The sequence below is a fragment of the Xenopus laevis genome, chromosome 2L (assembly GCF_017654675.1).
Source record: "Xenopus laevis strain J_2021 chromosome 2L, Xenopus_laevis_v10.1, whole genome shotgun sequence".
Lineage (NCBI taxonomy): Eukaryota > Metazoa > Chordata > Amphibia > Anura > Pipidae > Xenopus > Xenopus laevis.
Window position 1 is genome coordinate 13,771,550 of NC_054373.1, and position 19,345 is coordinate 13,790,894.

At 40.6% G+C, this 19,345-nt stretch overlaps 1 protein-coding gene across 7 annotated transcripts in view; it reads right to left on the reverse strand.

The window, feature by feature from the left end:
* itsn1.L (intersectin 1 L homeolog) overlaps positions 1–19,345 on the reverse strand; it is a 100,778-nt gene that overhangs the window by 66,006 nt on the left and 15,427 nt on the right. For 5 of the 7 annotated variants that reach the window (XR_001934284.2, XM_018244841.2, XM_018244840.2 and 2 more), the window contains 5 exon segments: positions 11,579–11,638; positions 8,691–8,783; positions 6,815–6,878; positions 2,544–2,710; positions 203–376 (listed from right to left, as the gene is read on the reverse strand). Coding sequence is in view for 6 of the 7 variants with exons in the window: in XM_018244841.2 (XP_018100330.1) it covers positions 203–376; positions 2,544–2,710; positions 6,815–6,878; positions 8,691–8,783; positions 11,579–11,606 (526 nt within the window). In the remaining variant the exon portion in view is untranslated. 7 annotated transcript variants of the gene reach the window in all.

Here is a 19,345-nt window from a genome sequence, read left to right on the forward strand (position 1 = left end):
TAAACAAATAAAATGGAGATGACTATTCAGATTGTTTTCCTTTTCGAACCTTGTCCTTCTCCAAAAAAAAAAAAAAAACTGTTACATATTTAATTGCCATCAGAGTTTTTTGGGGAGCTCAGCTATTTGTGAGACATAAGGGATTGATATGATACCTCCAAGGAAGAAAAGAAGCAGTCAGTTTGAGAGCTAAGCAGCGTACCAGAGTGAGCGAAAGCAGGATGAGACTGTATTACTGCAGGAGCCCCATTAGACAAGGGTGGAACTGTGGGGACAGAGGACACAAGAGGAGGAGACATTCCTACTACTGGGATGGATGGCATTGGCACAGGGGCTACAGCTGCTAGGGGAGGAATGCCCACGATTCCACTCATCCCTGAAAATACAAAAAGAGAAAAGCGGGTGCAGACATAAGAAGAAAAGAAACACAGTTGGGTTAATCAGCTACTCAGAGATTCCCACTCGGATGTTGTTTTTACTATATGAATTTTAAAGGAGACATAGAATAAATAAAACCCTAATTTTGTAGGCAATTATGAGTAATATATGGTGTTGCTTTTACATATTGCTAAAAATTAATATCTTTAAAAATAGCCTTTTTATTAAAGCTCCCTATAAATTTTCACTGGTTCCTGTCCCTGTTTCAAATGAGGGGTGGGTGTGTCCTAACGGGCCCTGTCATAAGCACAGTAGGAGAGGGACAACCAATAACAGCCCTGCAGTCACACAAGCATAGAGAGCCTTCAGTTCCCTATCAGGTCCTGCTCGCTGCCGATTGGCTCCTGTCCTACAGTGCAGTGAGCCGAGTGCCGCCAGCTCCCCTGCACAGCCTGGGAATTCAGGGAGCAGGAAGTGGAAGAGAAGGGAGGGATTATTATGGTTGTTGCAGAAATATTCAATAAATCAGCCTGAAACACTACTTTTTAAGCACAATTCTTCTATATCTTAACGAGTATAACGCACTGGTACGTTATTATTTTTTTACACAAAATGTCTCCTTTAATGGTTTAGGAAAAAGCACACAGGTCCGTTTGCTGGTGCTCAAAACCAATCCCCATTGCCTCAATGCCTTTATAGATGCGTTTGTAAGGCGGTTGTGCCTCGGAAACGTCCCAGTTTGCTTTCCAAGTGCAAATTGCAGTACAAGCGCTTCCCATTACCACTAATCTTTTTTCACCTTACAAATAACATAATCACTTACTGTATGTACAAAACAACCACTGATTTATGCAATCTTCGTGCCCCCACAAATGGATATCGAGTCTTCTAGCATTATCAGGATGCCCATTAGAGGGAACTTTGCACACAATATCACTTGGGTGATACAGAGGAGTCTATGTGTGAAGTGATGCATTCTGGGACTTGTAAACCCTCTATATCAGTGATCCCCAACCAGTGGCTCATGAGCAACATGTTGCTCACCAACCCCTTGGATGTTGCTCTCAGTGGCATCAAAGCAGGTGCTTATTATTGGATTTCAGGCTTGGGGGCAAGTTTTTGGTTGCATAAAATCCAAACAGAGCCTCCTGTAGACTGACAGTCCATATAGGGGCTATCAATTATCCAATCACAGCCAATGGTTGGCACACTGCCCTCAGCAGTTTTTTCATGTTTGTGTTGCTCACAAACACTTTGTTTACAATTGAATGTGGTTCATGGGTATGAAAAGGTTTGGGAGCTCCGGTATAAATGTTGAATAAATAAATAGTGCTGGGCTTTCTCGGGATTCAGCCCACCTCATTTGGTTTGCTAATATGTGTGCTGACAGAGAACAAGTCATTTACAGCGTTTCCGACACCCCTTCTACTCTTGTAGAATCTTGGCTGCTTTTTCCTCTTTTGATGTTCTCCCTTCCAAGACACACTGCATTTCTGCCTCCTCTTCTGCCAATCCCTCTACCTGCAGCTAGCATTAAAGCTAGGGCCTCACGACATGGATTCTTCGCTGCCCCACTGCTCCCCTTCTATTCTGCAGACACACGGGATTTTGATGAGAAATGCAAAGTCTTGTGTTTTCGGCACCAAAATCAGCCACATGTGTCTGCACCCGAGCACAGGTAATGATTCCGGGACCAGGCAGCGCAGCAGAAGAGGACCAGTGGGTTTTCGCCCTGATCTATGTTGTATGGCCCTAGTCCTAGGGGGGTCCCCCATTGTTGGCAGAAGATAAGCCATAAGGGCAGCTTCCCCCCAACCATCAGAGCAACCAAAGGACTTTAAATCAATGTTAAACGCTGGTCATTAGGCCCCTTTAAGAAACCCTATAATGTAAACTATACGGAAACAAGTAACATCAAGGTTATGCTTTTCTGCTCTTTGTAAACATCAAATAAAACTATTCCTATGCTCTATTGTCAGTTCTATATGGTATGAGCCGGTAACACAGAACCAATTGTTGTTCTCAAATCAATCACAATGCCTAGGATTTAAAGCTTAGCTGCTAACAAAAATGTGTGAAATAACTCTCAAATTGGGAACCATTTTCTTTAATACTAAAAACTGTTCAAGAACTCCCCAGACAGAAACACGTGAATCCATACTAACCGAACCCCGCAACAGCAGCAGCAGGCATGGCAACCGGTTGCTTCAACATATTGGAAGGGAGAATAGAGGGCAACGGGTAACCTTGTAGTTTTAGCTTGATTAATTTCATAGCTATGGAGAACTCCAGTTGGTCCATCCTCCCATCATTGTTCATGTCAGCCAGGGCCCTGAAAGAAGATTTAGCACAATAAATAGAGACATCGGGGGGCTTTCACTTGTCAACAATGCAAGACGATTCTTGGCTTTCATAGTAAGGACTTTGAGATTAGCAAAACACACAGCAAGATAGAGAACAAGGACATCTTAAACTTGATAAAAGGCTGACTTAATAACATTATTGTTTATTAGTAAAACAAATTCTGTAGAGCAGTGGAAAGACTGAGAGGGCATGTTCACCATGATTTTAACTTCTACTACAAGAGTGACATTGGTATCCTAATAGAATCTGCAAATTAGGTTTTATGTTTTTTTTGTAATTTGGATATTCCATTGGTTGCCATGGTTCCACTAAAGCGGACCATACATGCATACATAGATTTGTTTCAGACAGTTTGGCTTATTTCAAACATGTTGCCTCAGAACCTGGGCATGTATATACCAGCTCAGCTGATGCACCATGTTGGTGGATGCAGATGAAGAATTAAAGAGGAGCTTGCAGTTTATTAGGGCTGTCAGCCCAACAAATATATCCATAAAATGCGGCCACTTGTATGGAATCAGTCCATTCTGAACGACAGACGAAGATGAAGGCCATATACATAATGATTCGCCCATTTGGCAAAGTTGCCAATGCCAAACAAGTGGGTCTATGCCAGATTTGTTCACCCGTGCTGCGGGTCAAATTGGGCCAATTTGATCACTTGGTTCCTGGGTCAAAGATAAGATCATACTGTGGGTCTGTAGAGAACAGTCAGGAGAAGACTGCATCAACATGTCAGTCTAGTCCTTGCCCAACAGGTTTTTACAATATAGATAGCGGACAGATTTTCCCCCATATTGAGCAGGCTGCCCTTTAATTGACCAGTCCTTAGCACCTGACAGCATATTAGTGTCTGTTGCAGACTGTGAATTTCACATTCAAGTGAATGATGGAATAAAATAAAACAGCAACAATTCTGTTTAAAGGGCATATAAAGGCAAAAAATAAAAACCCATTTTTACTTTTAATGAAAAAGAAACCTATCTCCAATATACTTTAATTAAAAAACGTGGACCGTTTTTATAAGAAACCTGATTGTATGCAGTGAAATTCTCCCTTCATTTACTGCTGTGGATAGGAATTGTCAGACAGTCCCTAACTGCTCTGCAGGGAAACAATCATACTTATGAACAGCAGGGGGAGCCCCGCCTTACTTCCCAGCCATGCAGCTTTGTTTGTAGAGCAGTTGGCGACTGTGTAGAGATTTGTATTGGATTTTATTTTGCCTTTACATCCCCTTTACTGGGATTCTATTTGGAGGATTATTTTGCTGCAGCCACTGGTTCTGCAGAGTTGGAGAAAGTTTGTATTAAACAATACAAAAATTATAAAATTCCCATTAGATTAGATGACAACACAGGACCCAGTGCAGTCTGTATATTCTGATTATTAATCAGTCTTGCTGTATCAGCTTCTGTCAGATATTATTTGACTTGTGCTATTTTGATAATTTATGACAATCCCTAAGCAGCCCAGACCACACAGAGCATGTGCACAGTCTTGGTCTTGCAAAGATGTTTAACAAAGTTACAAGATGGTGACCCCCTGTGGATGACTTTGAAAGCATAAATCATTTGTTTGATTAGGCTTGTGGTGCAATAAGTTCATGTTTAGTATAAAAAATACAGGATTTCTATCCTTATTCTATTTTAGACTTTACTTCCCCTTTAAGGGTACAGATGTTATCCTACATTGACATTTCTGCTACAACCTATTATAATACAATATGAATTGTCAATGTTGGCATAAAGTCTGTCAAATGCCATCTATCATAAGGGTCTAAAGAAGTTGTGAGGGGTATGTTAAGAGGCCTAGCTCATGCACTTCCACACCACACCTATCATAAAAGCAGAGTAGGGACCCCAGACTAGTAAGTTACTACCTACACCCCGGGGCTAACAGCAGAATCTGCACAATTTTATTACACTACCAATGATTCCAAAGGCAGATAAGCACAGAAGAGAAAAGATTTTATCTCATTATCATAACTGCATTCCATCTCATAATCAACTATATTATCCCAGCACTAGCACAGAGAGGGAACTTTCCCATATAACACACACTACTGACAAAGCAGAAAACCATAATAATAATGGTTTAATGCTCCAGATGTACCCCATGGCCTCTAGAATAGCGCTGCCCTAAAATGGGTAAGGTCTGGGGGTCTCCTTGATTGCAAGGCAATTACTTCCAGATGGAAGCCCCAGGAACCAGCCACTACTAAAGAAAAAATGCTGACAAACAGGCAACTTAAAACTAAAATATCAGTACCAGTAATGAAAGGGCTAGATAAAATTAACAATCCCATGCCCAAAATGAAAAGCACATGGGACAAATATTAAAATTTAATATTTTTTTAATATTTATATATTTAATATTAAAATCCTTCCTGGCTGCTTCCCATGAACTTAAAATCATGAAGAGTGTATAATAGCTACATTATTTTGATATATTTGTTGGTGTAATTTTATGTGTATGCATTGTGCCACCAATATGAATTTTCTTGTGACAAAGCAGTTTATTTTCACCTTGTGTATCTATACAAAGAAACACCCAAAGCTGCCCATGCAATGGTCTAATGCAGGAGTGCCCAAAACGTAGCTCGGGATCTACCAGTAGACCTTTAGCTGTTGATCAGTAGATCTCAAGACACTGTCAACAAACAGCTTGCCTAAATCATCCTCCTGTTTCATTCAGATATTTATTATGTTATGGCTACATATGAAATAGTTGTTTGTTAAATATAGCAATATACAATTTCTCATTAATCAATATTTAAGTGATAGTTTCCATGGAACAGAATGCTAACAATGCTTTTATGGATGTAGATCATAATGGGAAGACATCACGAAAAATAGACCTCACATTAGTAAAGCATGGGCATTCCTGGTCTAATCACTTTAATATAAATGGCCTGACACTGCTAGTACAGGCGGTTATCCACCGAAAAATACTTTCATGTGTGTTTTCAAACGGAGAACCATTTGTACCAGGTGTGCCAAGCAGCTTTCATGCAAGTCAATGGGAGCTGGCGGAGAGAAGACCGAATCCAACCCCACACTCATTCATTTGGATTGGAAACGCTTGGCAGCTCTGGTTCTGCAGCTTTTCAGACTATTTTATCTAGTGAAACTGCTAGTACCAGCGCAGTCATACACTTTTAAAGGAGAAAAACCCTTAACAAAAAAAAAACCCCTACCCCCCCAGCCTAGCTTTCCCGCCAGGCAAATGCCCCTAACACTTTACTTACCCATCCGTTCATATTCTGCCCAGCAGAGCTCACGGTGGCCATCTTCAGCTGCTTCGGTAATCTTCTGAATGAGACTGGCGTTTCGGCAATTCTTGTGAGTTTCAGCGCATGCGCAGTAGTCGCTGGAAAGAAAATTGCTCCAACTGAGCATGCGCAGCTTCGCCGGTCTCATTCAGAAGATTACCGAAGCAGCTGAAGTTGGCTGCCGTGAACTCCGCTGGACAGAATCTGCACGGATGGGTTAGTAAAGAGTTAGGGGCATTAGCCCCAGGATGGGCAGCTAGGTTGGAGGGTGAGGAGGAAGGGTCTATGTAGGGTAGGGTTTTTTTTTATTAAGGGTTTGTTTCTCCTTTAAGTAATGTTTTCCCAGATTTTACAGCAAAAATTTGTTCTGATGTTCCCAAAAAAAATTTCCTCTATGAATGTTGATTTGTGAAAGAGGTTTAAAATAGTAACAGATGTATATTTTGCCATGGTTCTGCCTGTAACGTAAATGGTCAGTTGCAATTAGTCTGCCCCTAATACAGTCCTGCACTAGTCACTTATTGCTTTAGGTTGTGTATGTGATTGACAGAGAGTCTTGCACATGCCCCCCATAGTGTAACATTAACGCTGCAATGTTTAACCCTTGTTATTAACACACTAAATATTGTATCTCAAAGTAAAACAGACTCCTGTGCTTATATCTTTTCATTACTTGAAGAAAAAGTAACTTAACATATTTCGCTGATTTTACATTTTCCCAGATTTTACATAAATTTTTCCTGGTCCCCTGAAAAATGTAAAATGGGTGTTCTACTGTATGTGCTTTCCTACACTTACCATATCTGTGCCAGCACAGGCTGGGGGAGGCCGGACTGAAGGAAAAAATTCCTAGCTTGGTCACCTGCAAATATAAAAGAAAATGAGAAATAAAAATAATACAGCGCTATAACATGACATAACGTGGCAAATGTTAATTTATTTGAGAGATATGCACACAAGCACCTGTTTTATGCCCACATGAAAAACTCATTTCCAGTAAATATTTTGCTGTACAGAGATGTAAAAGCAGACATGCAATTATCACAGATGTATGGAATGGAATTACAGTCATCATCACCATCGTCATCAATTTGCCAAAATGAATTTAAGGAGCAGGAACCATACGGAAGCCGTGCTTCCATTTCCTTTATTAATCTCGTCCTGAGTATAATTAGCAGGAGCAAATCCCATTAACATAAGAATGGATTGGACGGGCAGACGGGTCACAAATGTTGGCTGTTACTTGGCTTAAGCACTCATTTGTATGTGCGCACTTTATAAACTGCCTACTTCATGCTGACAGTTAAGAGGTATTAAAAAAAAAAAATGAAAAAAAAAATGAACTATTTGGCAATAAAAAGTCGGATGACATCAGTCCTGACTTTGTTACGGACAGGATTTCGATTTGGAAACATTTCCATTTATTTCAGTGATCACTACACCATAAAATTCTCCTGTGGGATTGTACTCAATACAAAGCGATGGTTTACAATGGCAACTATTTATCTCTTTGTACAGGTGAGAACAAAAAAACAAAACTAGCCAGTCACCCCTTCTATGCAGAGTGACATTTACATCTGAAAATGGCTTCCATGACTCCATGCCACTCCCCTATTGTTTCACACGATGGATAAAATGGGATTAGAAAACAGATGGAGGTGATAAGGGGCCATAAAGCCAATAGCTGTTTAGGCCTTATATAAAGCAAAAAGGAATATAAATACATTTCTTAAAGAGGTAAATTCACTTAAGGGCAGAGACACATGTCGAGATTTGGGGAGATTCAGCCGGCCGGCGACAAATCACCTTTTCTTCGGGCAACTAATCTCCCCGAACTGTCTTCCCATTGACTAGAATCTAAATCGCTGGCGGGATGGTACTCGGAGTGCTTCGTTTTCCGAAGTTGCCTCACAAGGAAACTTCGGGTGACTTCGGAAAACAAATCACTCTGAGTGCCATCCAGTCGGCGATTTAGATTAGTCGCCCCGAAGAGTCGATTTGCCACTGGGCGACTAATCTCCCCGAATCTCCGCGTGTGTCTCTGACCCTTAGTGTGTTATAGAAAGTAATTCTAAGCAACTTTTCAATTGGCTTTCATTTATTTTACAGTTTTTGTATTATTTGCCTTTTTCTACTGACTCTTTCTTAGCTTAGCTTACAAATGTGGGTCACTGACCCCATAAAAAAATGCTTGTTATTGATACTTTTTATTACTCATCTTTCTATTATTCAGGCCCTCTCCTATTCATATTTCAGTCTCTTGGTCAAATCAATCCATGGTTGCTAGGGTAATTTGGACCCAAACATCCAGATTGCCGAAATTGCAAACTGGAGAGCTGCTGAATAAAAAGCTAAATATCTCAAAAACCACAAATAATAAAAAATGAAAACCCAATGCAAATTGTCTCAGAATATCACTTGCTACATCATACTTACAGTTAATTTAGAGGGGAATAACCCCTTTAATATTTCTATTAGACAAATCCAGGGCCCCATTATTTAAAAAATGTTGGGCAGTACAGCTAACGGCCCTTTATAAAAGATGCAATGTTTGCAGTAGGTCTACCAACACAGTGGAAGCAGATGTTTGCTTTTACACAGGGAATTAGTAAATGCTACAGGATTACCGGTTGCTTTGGGTTACTAGATGACCCCACAACTGAGGGTTGCTTACCTGTGATATATCCAGCTGTTGGCTTGAGCCCATGGAACTGCTGGTCATGTTTAGCTCGTTCCTCCACCGTTATGGCCCAGATGTCCAAATTACCTGTTGCGGGGAAAATATCCAAGTAAATTCCAAGTAGGTTACTGTAAGTGCAACATTAATGATGTATATCACCCACATGCACAATACTTTTGAAGTTAAAGGAGAAGACAAAGTTAAAACTAAGTAAGCTTGATCAGAAAGGTCTATATAAATACATCAGTAAACCCTTAAAGTAATGTTACTCTGAGTCCTCTGTCAAAAGAAACACAGCATTTCTTTCCTTCTATTGTGTATACATGGGCTTCTGTATTAAACGTCCTGTTAAAACATCCAGGGCTAGGGCTTTAGCATGCTCAGTTTGCGCCTCTCTCCACCTCCCTGCTGTAATCTGAGCCCAAAACTATGAGTGAGCAGGGTGAGACTCAGGCAGGAAGTGATGTCACAACAAGCTAATATTGCAGCTGCTATCCAAAACAAACAGAGACAGTGTCTAGAGCTGACCACTCAGGTATGGTAAAGCATTCTGCAGAATAAATATAGTGTTATAGCTTGCACTTTTGTGGCTAATCTATTGGCAATAAACGGCCTCTGTAGCTTTCTTTCTTCTTTAAAATGGCCATATCTGGGTAGGTTAGAAAAAATGTATCAGGAGAGGAAAGACTCGGCACGTTATTGCAGTCCCCATAACAACCAAAAAGAGTTGCCACTAGGACCAAAACTTTGGATCATTCCAATATGGCTCAGTGTGTTGGTGGCCAAGTTGGGAAGAAATCGGATTCTAATCTTTCCCTTTTAAGGACACGGCTGTAGACCTGCAATTTGCTTGCACACTGAAAGTCTGTGGGAGAGGATTCCGCCACATGGGCACACACTGGCACACTGCCATATTTCTATATTTCTCCCCGGCTGCCAATTCACGAAGCTCTCCCCCACAGATGAGACATACAAATGCACCTGTTAACAAAGCTTACACAGTAACACATTCCAACTTCTTCTGCCAAATTCTTTTTGTGTTTAGGCTACATGGGGGTTTAATAAATTGTTACTGGCAAAGATTTCATGTGACAGGGAATAAAATTCCAGATTCTGTATGGGGGAACATTCCCAAGACAGAAATAAAACATTGTGCAGTGCCATGCTGTGCTGACACTTTCATAACAGACTTTGTTTTTGGCATGTGCAGTTACTGAATGAACTTCTCTGTCTTCTTTCTGCGCCCAAGAGACACAGCATTAAGCACACGGCAACAAGTCGTTTTGTCCACATCACTTTTATTTTTCGGTTCGCTTGTTGCAGCTACTCACTGCCATAAATAAGTGTATTTGTAGTTTTTGCCAGTTGGACATGGCAGCAGGCAGAATGGCATCTCTCCAAAAGACACAAATGCTAATTATTTCAATTTGTCATCCCAGTTGAAGGTTTATAAACAATTGATAAAATGTAATAACCTGCCATGAGTGTGTGAAAGTGAAGCCTGCCTGGTCAGAGTGAAAAAGGTCTGGGACCACCTGCTGGAGACAAGGATCTTGGCCAAAACGTTGGTGTCAATGTTCAGGAGGGAGATAGGGCGAGTAGGAGGCACACAAGGAAGGGAGTGGTCAGAAAGCTCCTGGGGCAAATATTGAACATGGTGAATTAATGTCAAGAGTCCTGGGGTGACCAAGTTGAAGCCAGTTTTGTGTGGCAGAGAGTGGCAGGAGAAGGCCTTTTAGTGTGGGGGTTTTTCTACCTTCAGACATTAAAGCTTCAAACCATTTTTTGAAATAAGTGGAGGTGTGTGGGTCAGGCTCGTGTTTGTCTAGGGTCTGGTTTATGTAACAAATGGCGGTTGACTTACTAATGTCCATATTTTTTTCGTTTTAACCAATTGTACTATTTTAGCGCTTAAAATCATGGATTATACTAACTAATAATTAGTTACTTAATTACACACAAAGCTAAAAAAAATGTTTTGACTTTCTTATTTTGTGTGAAGAAAAGTCATGCGAATTTCTGGATTCGAATCCTGCTGAAAAAGGCCAAACCCCAAACCCTGGATTCGAAACAACAAAACAACCCATGAAAAACACTAATACAAACCTTTTCTGTCTAAAAGCTGTCGAGATCACATAGAAGTCAATGGGGATTTGTCCTTTTCCAATATTGTAAAATCTTTCTTTAATTCAAGCTTTGAGGTTTTTAGGGTTTTTTTGGTTTGAATTTACAAAAACAATTTGATGGTTTCAAGTCTTTCATTAGTGGTAAGCTCTCCATACACACACCGATATAAGATGCCGACAGATTAAGTCGGCAGTTTATTGAGCAGTGTATGGGGCCCTCTGAAAGTCGGCCAGATGTCGACCAGGTGGGGAGGGTTTAAAATCCCATTGGATTGAGGACTGCATCAGTTAGTTCTGTGACCCAACAGTCGGTATTCTTCTACCAATCATTCTTCTTCCAAACCCTAGGGCCCATGATCGGATCAGCCCAATAACACCTACCTCAAGGTGGGCATATCATCCATCGGTTATCCCCATGTATGGCCAGTTTTAGGTCTGTATTTTTATTTGTTTGTGTGTTTTAATAAAATACTTGGTTTTAGAGAAAAGAAGTTTGAGTGGTTTCTAAAACCATTAAAAAAAGGCCTCCAGAAGAAACATGTAATGTAACAGGGACTTATTGCTGATTAAGATATATTATTTTTTTATGGCCTATTTCCCCTCCACTAATAAATAACTTACAACAGATCTGAGCCCTGAGTACACTTGATTTATATATTTTTTTTAACAAGAAAATTAAATGATGCTTTCCAAGGAAGTTTTTTTTCCTATGTGGAAATTATGGATTTCAGTTATCCTGAAGATGAAAATACTTACCCCCAAACGGAGTTCCAAACTGAGCCATGGTTGTATCACTATTAGCTTGCTAGTAGGTGCCTAGGATTAGAGAATAGAATTTCATGAAAGTGCTCTCAGTTTATGGACACAGTGGAAGTATTTATAAAGCAGTAAGAAAGAAGATACCAAAACAAGAAATATAACAGAAGATCCACTCAACATACAAGTAGATCTTTGCAAGAAACGGCCACCGCACCATTGAGCCAAATTCTCAACATGTATTATTAATGCCTGACATGTACACAGAACTTTACATTCATTTATAACCCAATTAGGCTGGTTTGATGGTTCTGCAATCTGGCCAGGGAGCACATGGAGCCAAGCAGACTAGTCAGCTGAGGAATTGCCTGCCAGATAGTTTGGCAAGCCATTGGTGTGCCCCATATACAAGCGAAGTCTGTAGACTTGGTTTGGAGGGAATCAAGTCTGCAGCTTAAATTGGCCCATTTAGGGTAAGGCCAGGTGAGGAGATTCGGGGAGGTTTTGTCTCACTGAGGCAACTTTGGGCTACTATTGAAAACGCTGTAGGCTCTGTAGCCTATGGGGAAAAAATGCTGAGGCAGTTCGGGGAGATAGTCGCGCAAAAGACGTGGCGATTAGTCGCCAGGCAACAAAACCTCCCCGAATCTCCTCGTCTGGCCTTACCCTTATGGTTATCTTACAGGAGAACTAAACACCCCATGGTGATAAGTCCCCACTGCTCCCCTGCCTCTTACCCCTGAATTCTGCCCCCTCTAGAAATAGCGACCGCACATGGAGAGTGAGCGCAGTGGAACTCACGGGCGCCATTTTATTCTCTTCGGTAATCTTCGTGTCTTCTTCCTCCCCTCCGGGAATTTCAGTCTCTTTCAGTTGTCGCGAACCGGAAGATTTCTCAAACTGCGCATGCACCAATACGCCGCTCACTTCATGAAGATTACCGAAGAGAAGAAGATGGTGCCCGTGAGCTCCGCTGCCCTCACTCTGCACGTGCAGTCACTATTTCTAGAGGGGCAGAATTCAGGGGTAAGACTGTGCAGGGGGAAGGTTTTATAGAAAAAAAAAAAAAAAACAAAACCTTTCAAACCCCCTAAATGTGTAGCTTTAGATTTTTAGCATTTTTTTTAGATGGGGTCAGTGACCCCCATTCCAAAGCTGGAAAGAGTCAGAAGAAGGGGGCAAATAATTCAAAAACTATAAATAAAAGAAAGAATGAAGTAAAATTGAAAAGTCGCTTAGAATTGGCCATTCCATAACATACTAAAAGTTAACCTAAAGGGGAACCACCCTTTTAAGTTTAGCACCAATTACATTTTCTCCAATTATATACACACAGATAAGGACATTGGTTTTAGGCTTCCAAAAAAATTGTCATCATGGCTAAAAGCAACCAAATTAGCCCAAAATCCGCTAGAATATCTAGGTTAATACAACAGTACAGACCAAAACAATTGATATAAAAGGTATGGGATGGTTTTCCCAGAAACCTGTTATTCAGAATGCTCCGAATTAAGGAATGGCCGTCTCCCGTAGACTCCATTTTATCCAAATAATCCAAATTTTTTAAAAATGATTTCCTTTGTTTCTGTAATAATAAAACAGTACCCTGTACTTGATCCCAATCAAGATATAATTAATCCTTATTGGAAGCAAAACCAACCTATTGGGTTTATTTAATGTTTACACGATTTTCTAGTAGACTTAAGGTATGAAGATCCAAATTATGGAAAGATCCGTTATCCAGAAATCCCATGATGTCAAGCATTTTGGATAGCAGGTCCCATACGTGTATATGTTTTCATGGACAACACCTTTCCAATCTTTTTTTTTTCCTGTGTTAGTACACACAACCTGCCCCTCATGCTATTCCTCAGAATTCTATTGATTGCTAGTCACTGATGGGAGTTGTAGCTGAAAAGATGTTGTAGTGTATTAAGTGGAACACTGATCATTATGAACGTTGGTACCGGCTCCCTAGTGAATCACTAGAAGGCATTTAAATCAAGTCTGTGGAGTCAGAATACAGAAGCAAGCAGCGCTTCAGTCCTTCACTGGGGGGAGGGAAGGGAAATTTAGTGTAATGCATTTCTAATCTGCACAAAAACAAGTTGGCTCTTTATAAATAACCTAATTAAAAAGCCACTTTTTTTCCATGAAAATAGCAGCCCCGTCTCTTCTCTGGTGGTCCTGTGGAGAGTAAAAGCGGTAACGAGACAGCACCGATACTCTTCTGAAAAGCTTCTATTCAGCATCTTTTATTATTCATAAAAATGGGGAGATGGGAAGGGCACAAAATGGGCAACAAATAGCAAATGGATTATGTTTGTCCCTAAAGGGCGGAATTAAAAGGCCTTTATTTATTCACTGGGAAAATATACAATTTCTAGCTTTTTAGAAACAAGGTGTCCCAGTGTTTCCCTATAGCTGGTCTGAACGTAAAAAGGCCACGGGCTGGTTTCTTCGGAAATAAAAATCTATGGAAGTCACAAGCAGAAAACCTATGAAGTGACCCCAGTCAGAGAGAATCCTGTTCTAAGGAAGCAAATAACTTTTCCATAGCTACTGGGACATACATGGATTTAGCAATTGATTGCAAAAGGTCTTCATGGGAGGATATTATAAAATAGGGAAATATTTAAAGACAAGTTTGTTTAAAGGGGGACTATCCTGAACATGAAAATTTAATACAAGCTACATCATACTGAAATAAGAAACTTTCTAAATACAATTAATTGATTTTTTCTGAAATAATCAAGTTTATGTTCACTATTCCTCTTTCAGCATCTGTTTCTCTTCATTCTGTCTTCATACAGCAGTTGGGTGTCAGATGAATGATCCAATATATCTTATAAGGGGGCTCCTTTCCTAGCAGATGTATTAGAGCTCATTCAAATAACAGCTTCCAGTACAAACAAAATGTAACAAACTGCCTCTTGCACAAATTCTGAATATAGAGAGACATGATATCTGGTGATTTTAATATAGTGAGCTCTTCTAGGCAAAAGGAGCCCCCCCTAGAAGATATATTGGCCAAACGAGCGGATCTTTCCCCGATATGCCACTAAACTGCATGGCTATATTGGGGGTAATTCAAACGTTCGGACGTATGGCCGAACGATCGAATTACGATGCGCTAAGCGGCTCCGACGGGTCGGTCGGGTAAAAATCCAACCTTCCCAATCGATATCGTGGCCAGATATCGATCGGGAAGACCCGTCGGAAGCCCCCATACATGGGCAGATAAGCTGTCAAATCGGTCCAAACGACCGATATCGGCAGCTTTATCTGCCCGTGTATGGCCACCTAAACTGTCACTGAATATCTGACACCCAACTGCTGCATGAAGACAGAATGAAGAGAAACAGATGCTGAGAGAGGAATAGTGAAGATGAACTTGATTATTTCAGAAACAGTACATAAATGTTCATTGCTTATATTTAGAAAGTTTTTTTTATTTCAGTATGCCAAAGCTTACAGTATATTAAATTTAAATTTTTGCGATAGTTTCCCTTTAAGAAAAAGTTTAAGAGGAAAGTAGATGTGGAGACAATCTTCTTTTGCGCCCTGGGTCAATAGTTAGGATTTCTTCATTTAGTTTTGGTTCAGCAGATGATGACACTTGCTTGAAGAACCATAAGTCAGTCTAGAGAGGATCTACCAACGCCATGGGCCAAATCTGGATGATCCATCCAAGCCAATGATCTGATCCTAATGGGGGCCTAGGTGAACCCATCAGGATGGTAGTGATGGGTAATAGATAGTGGCCCGATTTTCACCCAGATATTGGCAGACAGGCGGTCAGCCACGAGGGCCCCATATATGGGTCAATAAGCTGCCGAATTTGTCTGGAGGGGTTGACAACGCAGCGTTTATCAATCAAAGTACAATCACCTGTCTGACTACAGATATCCATGAAGACTCATTAAAACTGGCATCTCTCAAAGGGAATGTTATTCCCCTTTATTGATTACACTATCAGACTCTTGGTTTGGAAGGTTGGTTTCAGTTGTGCTTTCCGTTTATTATTTTTTTACCATTTTTCCAAAATCTAAATTTAAAGTTGAATGTCCCTGTCTGGTGTTTGAGTCTGGCAGCTCAGTAATTCAGGTGCAGACTCCAAGCTGTTACAACATTAGTTGATACATTTCTCAGCAGCATTTGTAGACTATTATCAACTATTGTATCAATTCTAACAGCTGCCTTTAATGAAACTCAGTGATTCTGCTCAGCAGGGACAAAGATAAGAAATGTATCAATTTAGATCCGTTGACAGTCAGTGCCCATCCTCACACAGTAGTGATTACTTATGAGTGGGTCGGTATTTCCCCGACCATAACCCGCCCTTAGCCCGCATCCGCACTTCCAGATTGCTTTTATAGACCCCCGCCGATGACCTCACAAAAGACGAACACGGAAGTCGTAAGCCAGCATTTGACGGTTGCGGGAGGGAAGAGCAAGAGAAGAGCTCAACCCGCCACCCACGAAGAAGCGTAGGAGGTCGGCCCAAACCCCCCCCCCCCCCCGACTCACAGGTAAACCTGTGGGTCCTGCCAGTATTGGCCCAGCCTGCACATCACTAGTAGTGTTTTGTGTCCCTCGACCTGCACCCGACCCTAACCTGCCCCCTTCCCAAACCGAATCCTATATTTATAGACCCGCACCTGACCCACCCCGCAGTGATGTCACAGAAGGGGCAGGTGAGGGTTAATAAATCCAGGGAACGGAAGCCGGAAGTGGAAGGGAGCACTCAACCCAAAGGTTTTTTGCCGTAATCTGCCCGAACCCGCAGGTCCCATGGGTTTCGTGCCGGTACGCACATAACTATCACACAGGGCTTCAGAATGAAATAATGAAACTTTAAACTTGAATAGTAGAAAAAATGGTCACAAATAGGCTAGCAAATAGAGGGGAACTGAAGTGTCTTTATTGCTGGTGAACCATCTGAAAACAACTGAAAAAAGTGTTGGAAGTTGAACGACCCTTTTAAAATATCGCGAACATGAAAACAGAAAGGTTTAGTATGCATTAGAATATTTTATGCTGCATTGGTAATAATGGTCCATTCTCTTCAGCCACTCTAATATAGTATAAATGTAATTTTAAGCAACTAGTTTCAATGCTCATGAGCACGAGAATACGGCGCTACGCTGCATCTGTGCCATTAAAGATGCTACTATAATAATACATTTCTGTTTTACTAAGGATTATACTGGAATACAAAGCGCACATGGGCAAATAGCTGCTAGTTATAAAAACTTTGGCTGCGTGTGTATATCTGGCGGCCCATATAAATTCTAGTGCAAGGTTTACGCACTTCCCCAAGTCACAGTTGTGAAAGAATGGGCTGAAGGAACATATTGGGAGTTAGAATATAACATTTATAAGTCATTCGTAGGGCCCCTTTACAGCAATGTTTAATCCACTTGCTCTGCTGCGAGGATTCCAGATTGTCTGTCTGTTCCCAGGAGAGAAAGAAAGGGCAGTCTGAATAAACACAGCTGGTGCTGCTGGGTTCCCGTGTCGGAATGCAAACATTTTGCATGTGGGTGTCAGTATGGGCTCCAAGGGGGCAGCCAATAAGAGGCCACAAATCCTCAGACACCGTTATTACAGTGATAATAAGTTGCACAGCACTGAGCTCATATATAGTGGTTACTTTGTACCATTGTTAATAGGAAGCTCTCAAATGACCATCCAGAATTTCCTTAAAAGGGATGTTCACTTGACAAACACTTTTTTTTCAGTTCAATTGCTTTCCGATTGTTCTCCAGAAATAAAAAAGAAAAACTTTTTTTTTTTTACCATTTTTTCAAAATCTAAGTTAAAAATGTCATGTTCGTGTCTGTCTGGCAGCTCAGTAATTCAGGTGCAGACTCTGAACTGTTACAATTTTACAACATTGAGTTGATCCATTTCTCAGCAGCCTCTCTAGAGTATTAGTAACTATTGTATCAATTCTAACAGCTGCCTTTACTAAAACTCAGGGATTCTGCTCAGCAGCGACAAAGATAAGAAATGTTTCAACTAAATTATCAATTTAGAACAGTTTACAGGGTCGGCGACCCCCCCCCATGTTCCAGAGCTACTTTAGAAGGTGAAAAATTACACTTTACACTTCAATATTAGAAAAACTGTCACACATAGAAAATACAAAGTAATTGGAAAAAGTCTTTATTTCTGGTGAAAAACCCCTTTAAAGGGAATCATTGAGAACCTTTAGTACGACGTAAAGAGATATTTTGAGACAATTTACAATTGGTTTTCATTTTTTATTATTTGTGGTTTTGGAGTTCTTTAGCTTTTTAGTCAGTAGCTCTCCTGTTTGCAGTTTCAGCAATTTGGTTGGTAGGGTGCAAATTACCCCAACAACCATGTATTGATTGGAATATGAATAGGAGAGGCCTGAACAGAAAGAGGAGTAATAAATAGTAGCAATAATAATACATTTGTAGCCTTATAGAGCATTTGTATTTAGACAACCCCCATTTGAAAGCTGGAAACAGTCAGAAGAAAAAAGGCAAATAATTTAAAAACAATACAAAATAAATAATGACGACCAGTTACTTAGAAGTGGCCATTCAATAACATACTAATGGTTAATATAGTAAGCCTAATTAATATATATATATATATATATATATATATATATATATATATATATATATATATATATATAGATATATATATATATATATATATAAAAATATAATGTTTTTTGTTTTTTTTAACACACATAGCCAATTTCAAAACCATGACTTGCAGGGGACATTTACCAACCTCCTTAGGCTGACAGTCATACCGCCTGTCCGACACCTTGTTCCATGCAGGGGAGGGGGAAGCAATTTTGGGATCTGCTTTCCAGAGAATCTGTGCTCCATCCAACATGTCAAAAAAGGGTGTATTTTTTCCACTGTATGGTTAATAGCAGACTGGGCAATAGGTAGCATTTTGCACCTGAACGTTTTCAAAGGAGCGTTGGGTTTATTTCCTCCATTTTCCTCAAAACACTTAAAAAATCATTAGACTCAGGTTCATTGGCTCCTAACAAAACTGGCCAGTGTGTATGATTTAGGGATGCACTGAATCCAGGATTTGGTTTGGTATTTGGCCTTTTACAGCAGGATTCGAATTGGGACAAATCATTCTGCCAAGCCAAACCGAATCCTAATTTGCATATGCAAATTAGGGTGGGAGGGAAATCAAGTGACTTTTTGTCACAAAACAAGGAATTAAATATTTTCCCCTTCCAATTAGGATTCGGTTCGGTATTCGGCCAAATCTTTTGCGAAGGATTCGGGGTTCGGCCGAATCCAAAATAGTGGATTCAGTGCATCCCTAGTGTGATTGTAAACGCCACTGGGACAGAGTCTGATGTGAAAGATTTATAATCTCTGTGTTGTGGAATATGATGAATAATAAGGATGATCATTCTAACAGCTGTTCAAAGGTAAACTACCCCTTTCAGGGTGGTGACAGAGACTAAGATTCCAGGGAGATTAATCTCCCCAAAAAGCCTTCCCGCTGACTAGAATGTAAATCGATGGCGGGATGGCACTCTGAGCGATTCGTTTTCCGAAGTCTCCCGAAGCTGCCTCAAGAGGAAACTTCGAGGGACTTCGGAAAACAAAGCGCTCCGAGTGCCATCTCGCTATCGATTTACATTCTATCTGGCGGGAAGGCTTTTCGGGGGGGGGGGGGGGGATTAGTCGCCCCAATAAAGAGATTTGTCGCCAAATAAAACCTACCTATTTAATGTACAATTGAATG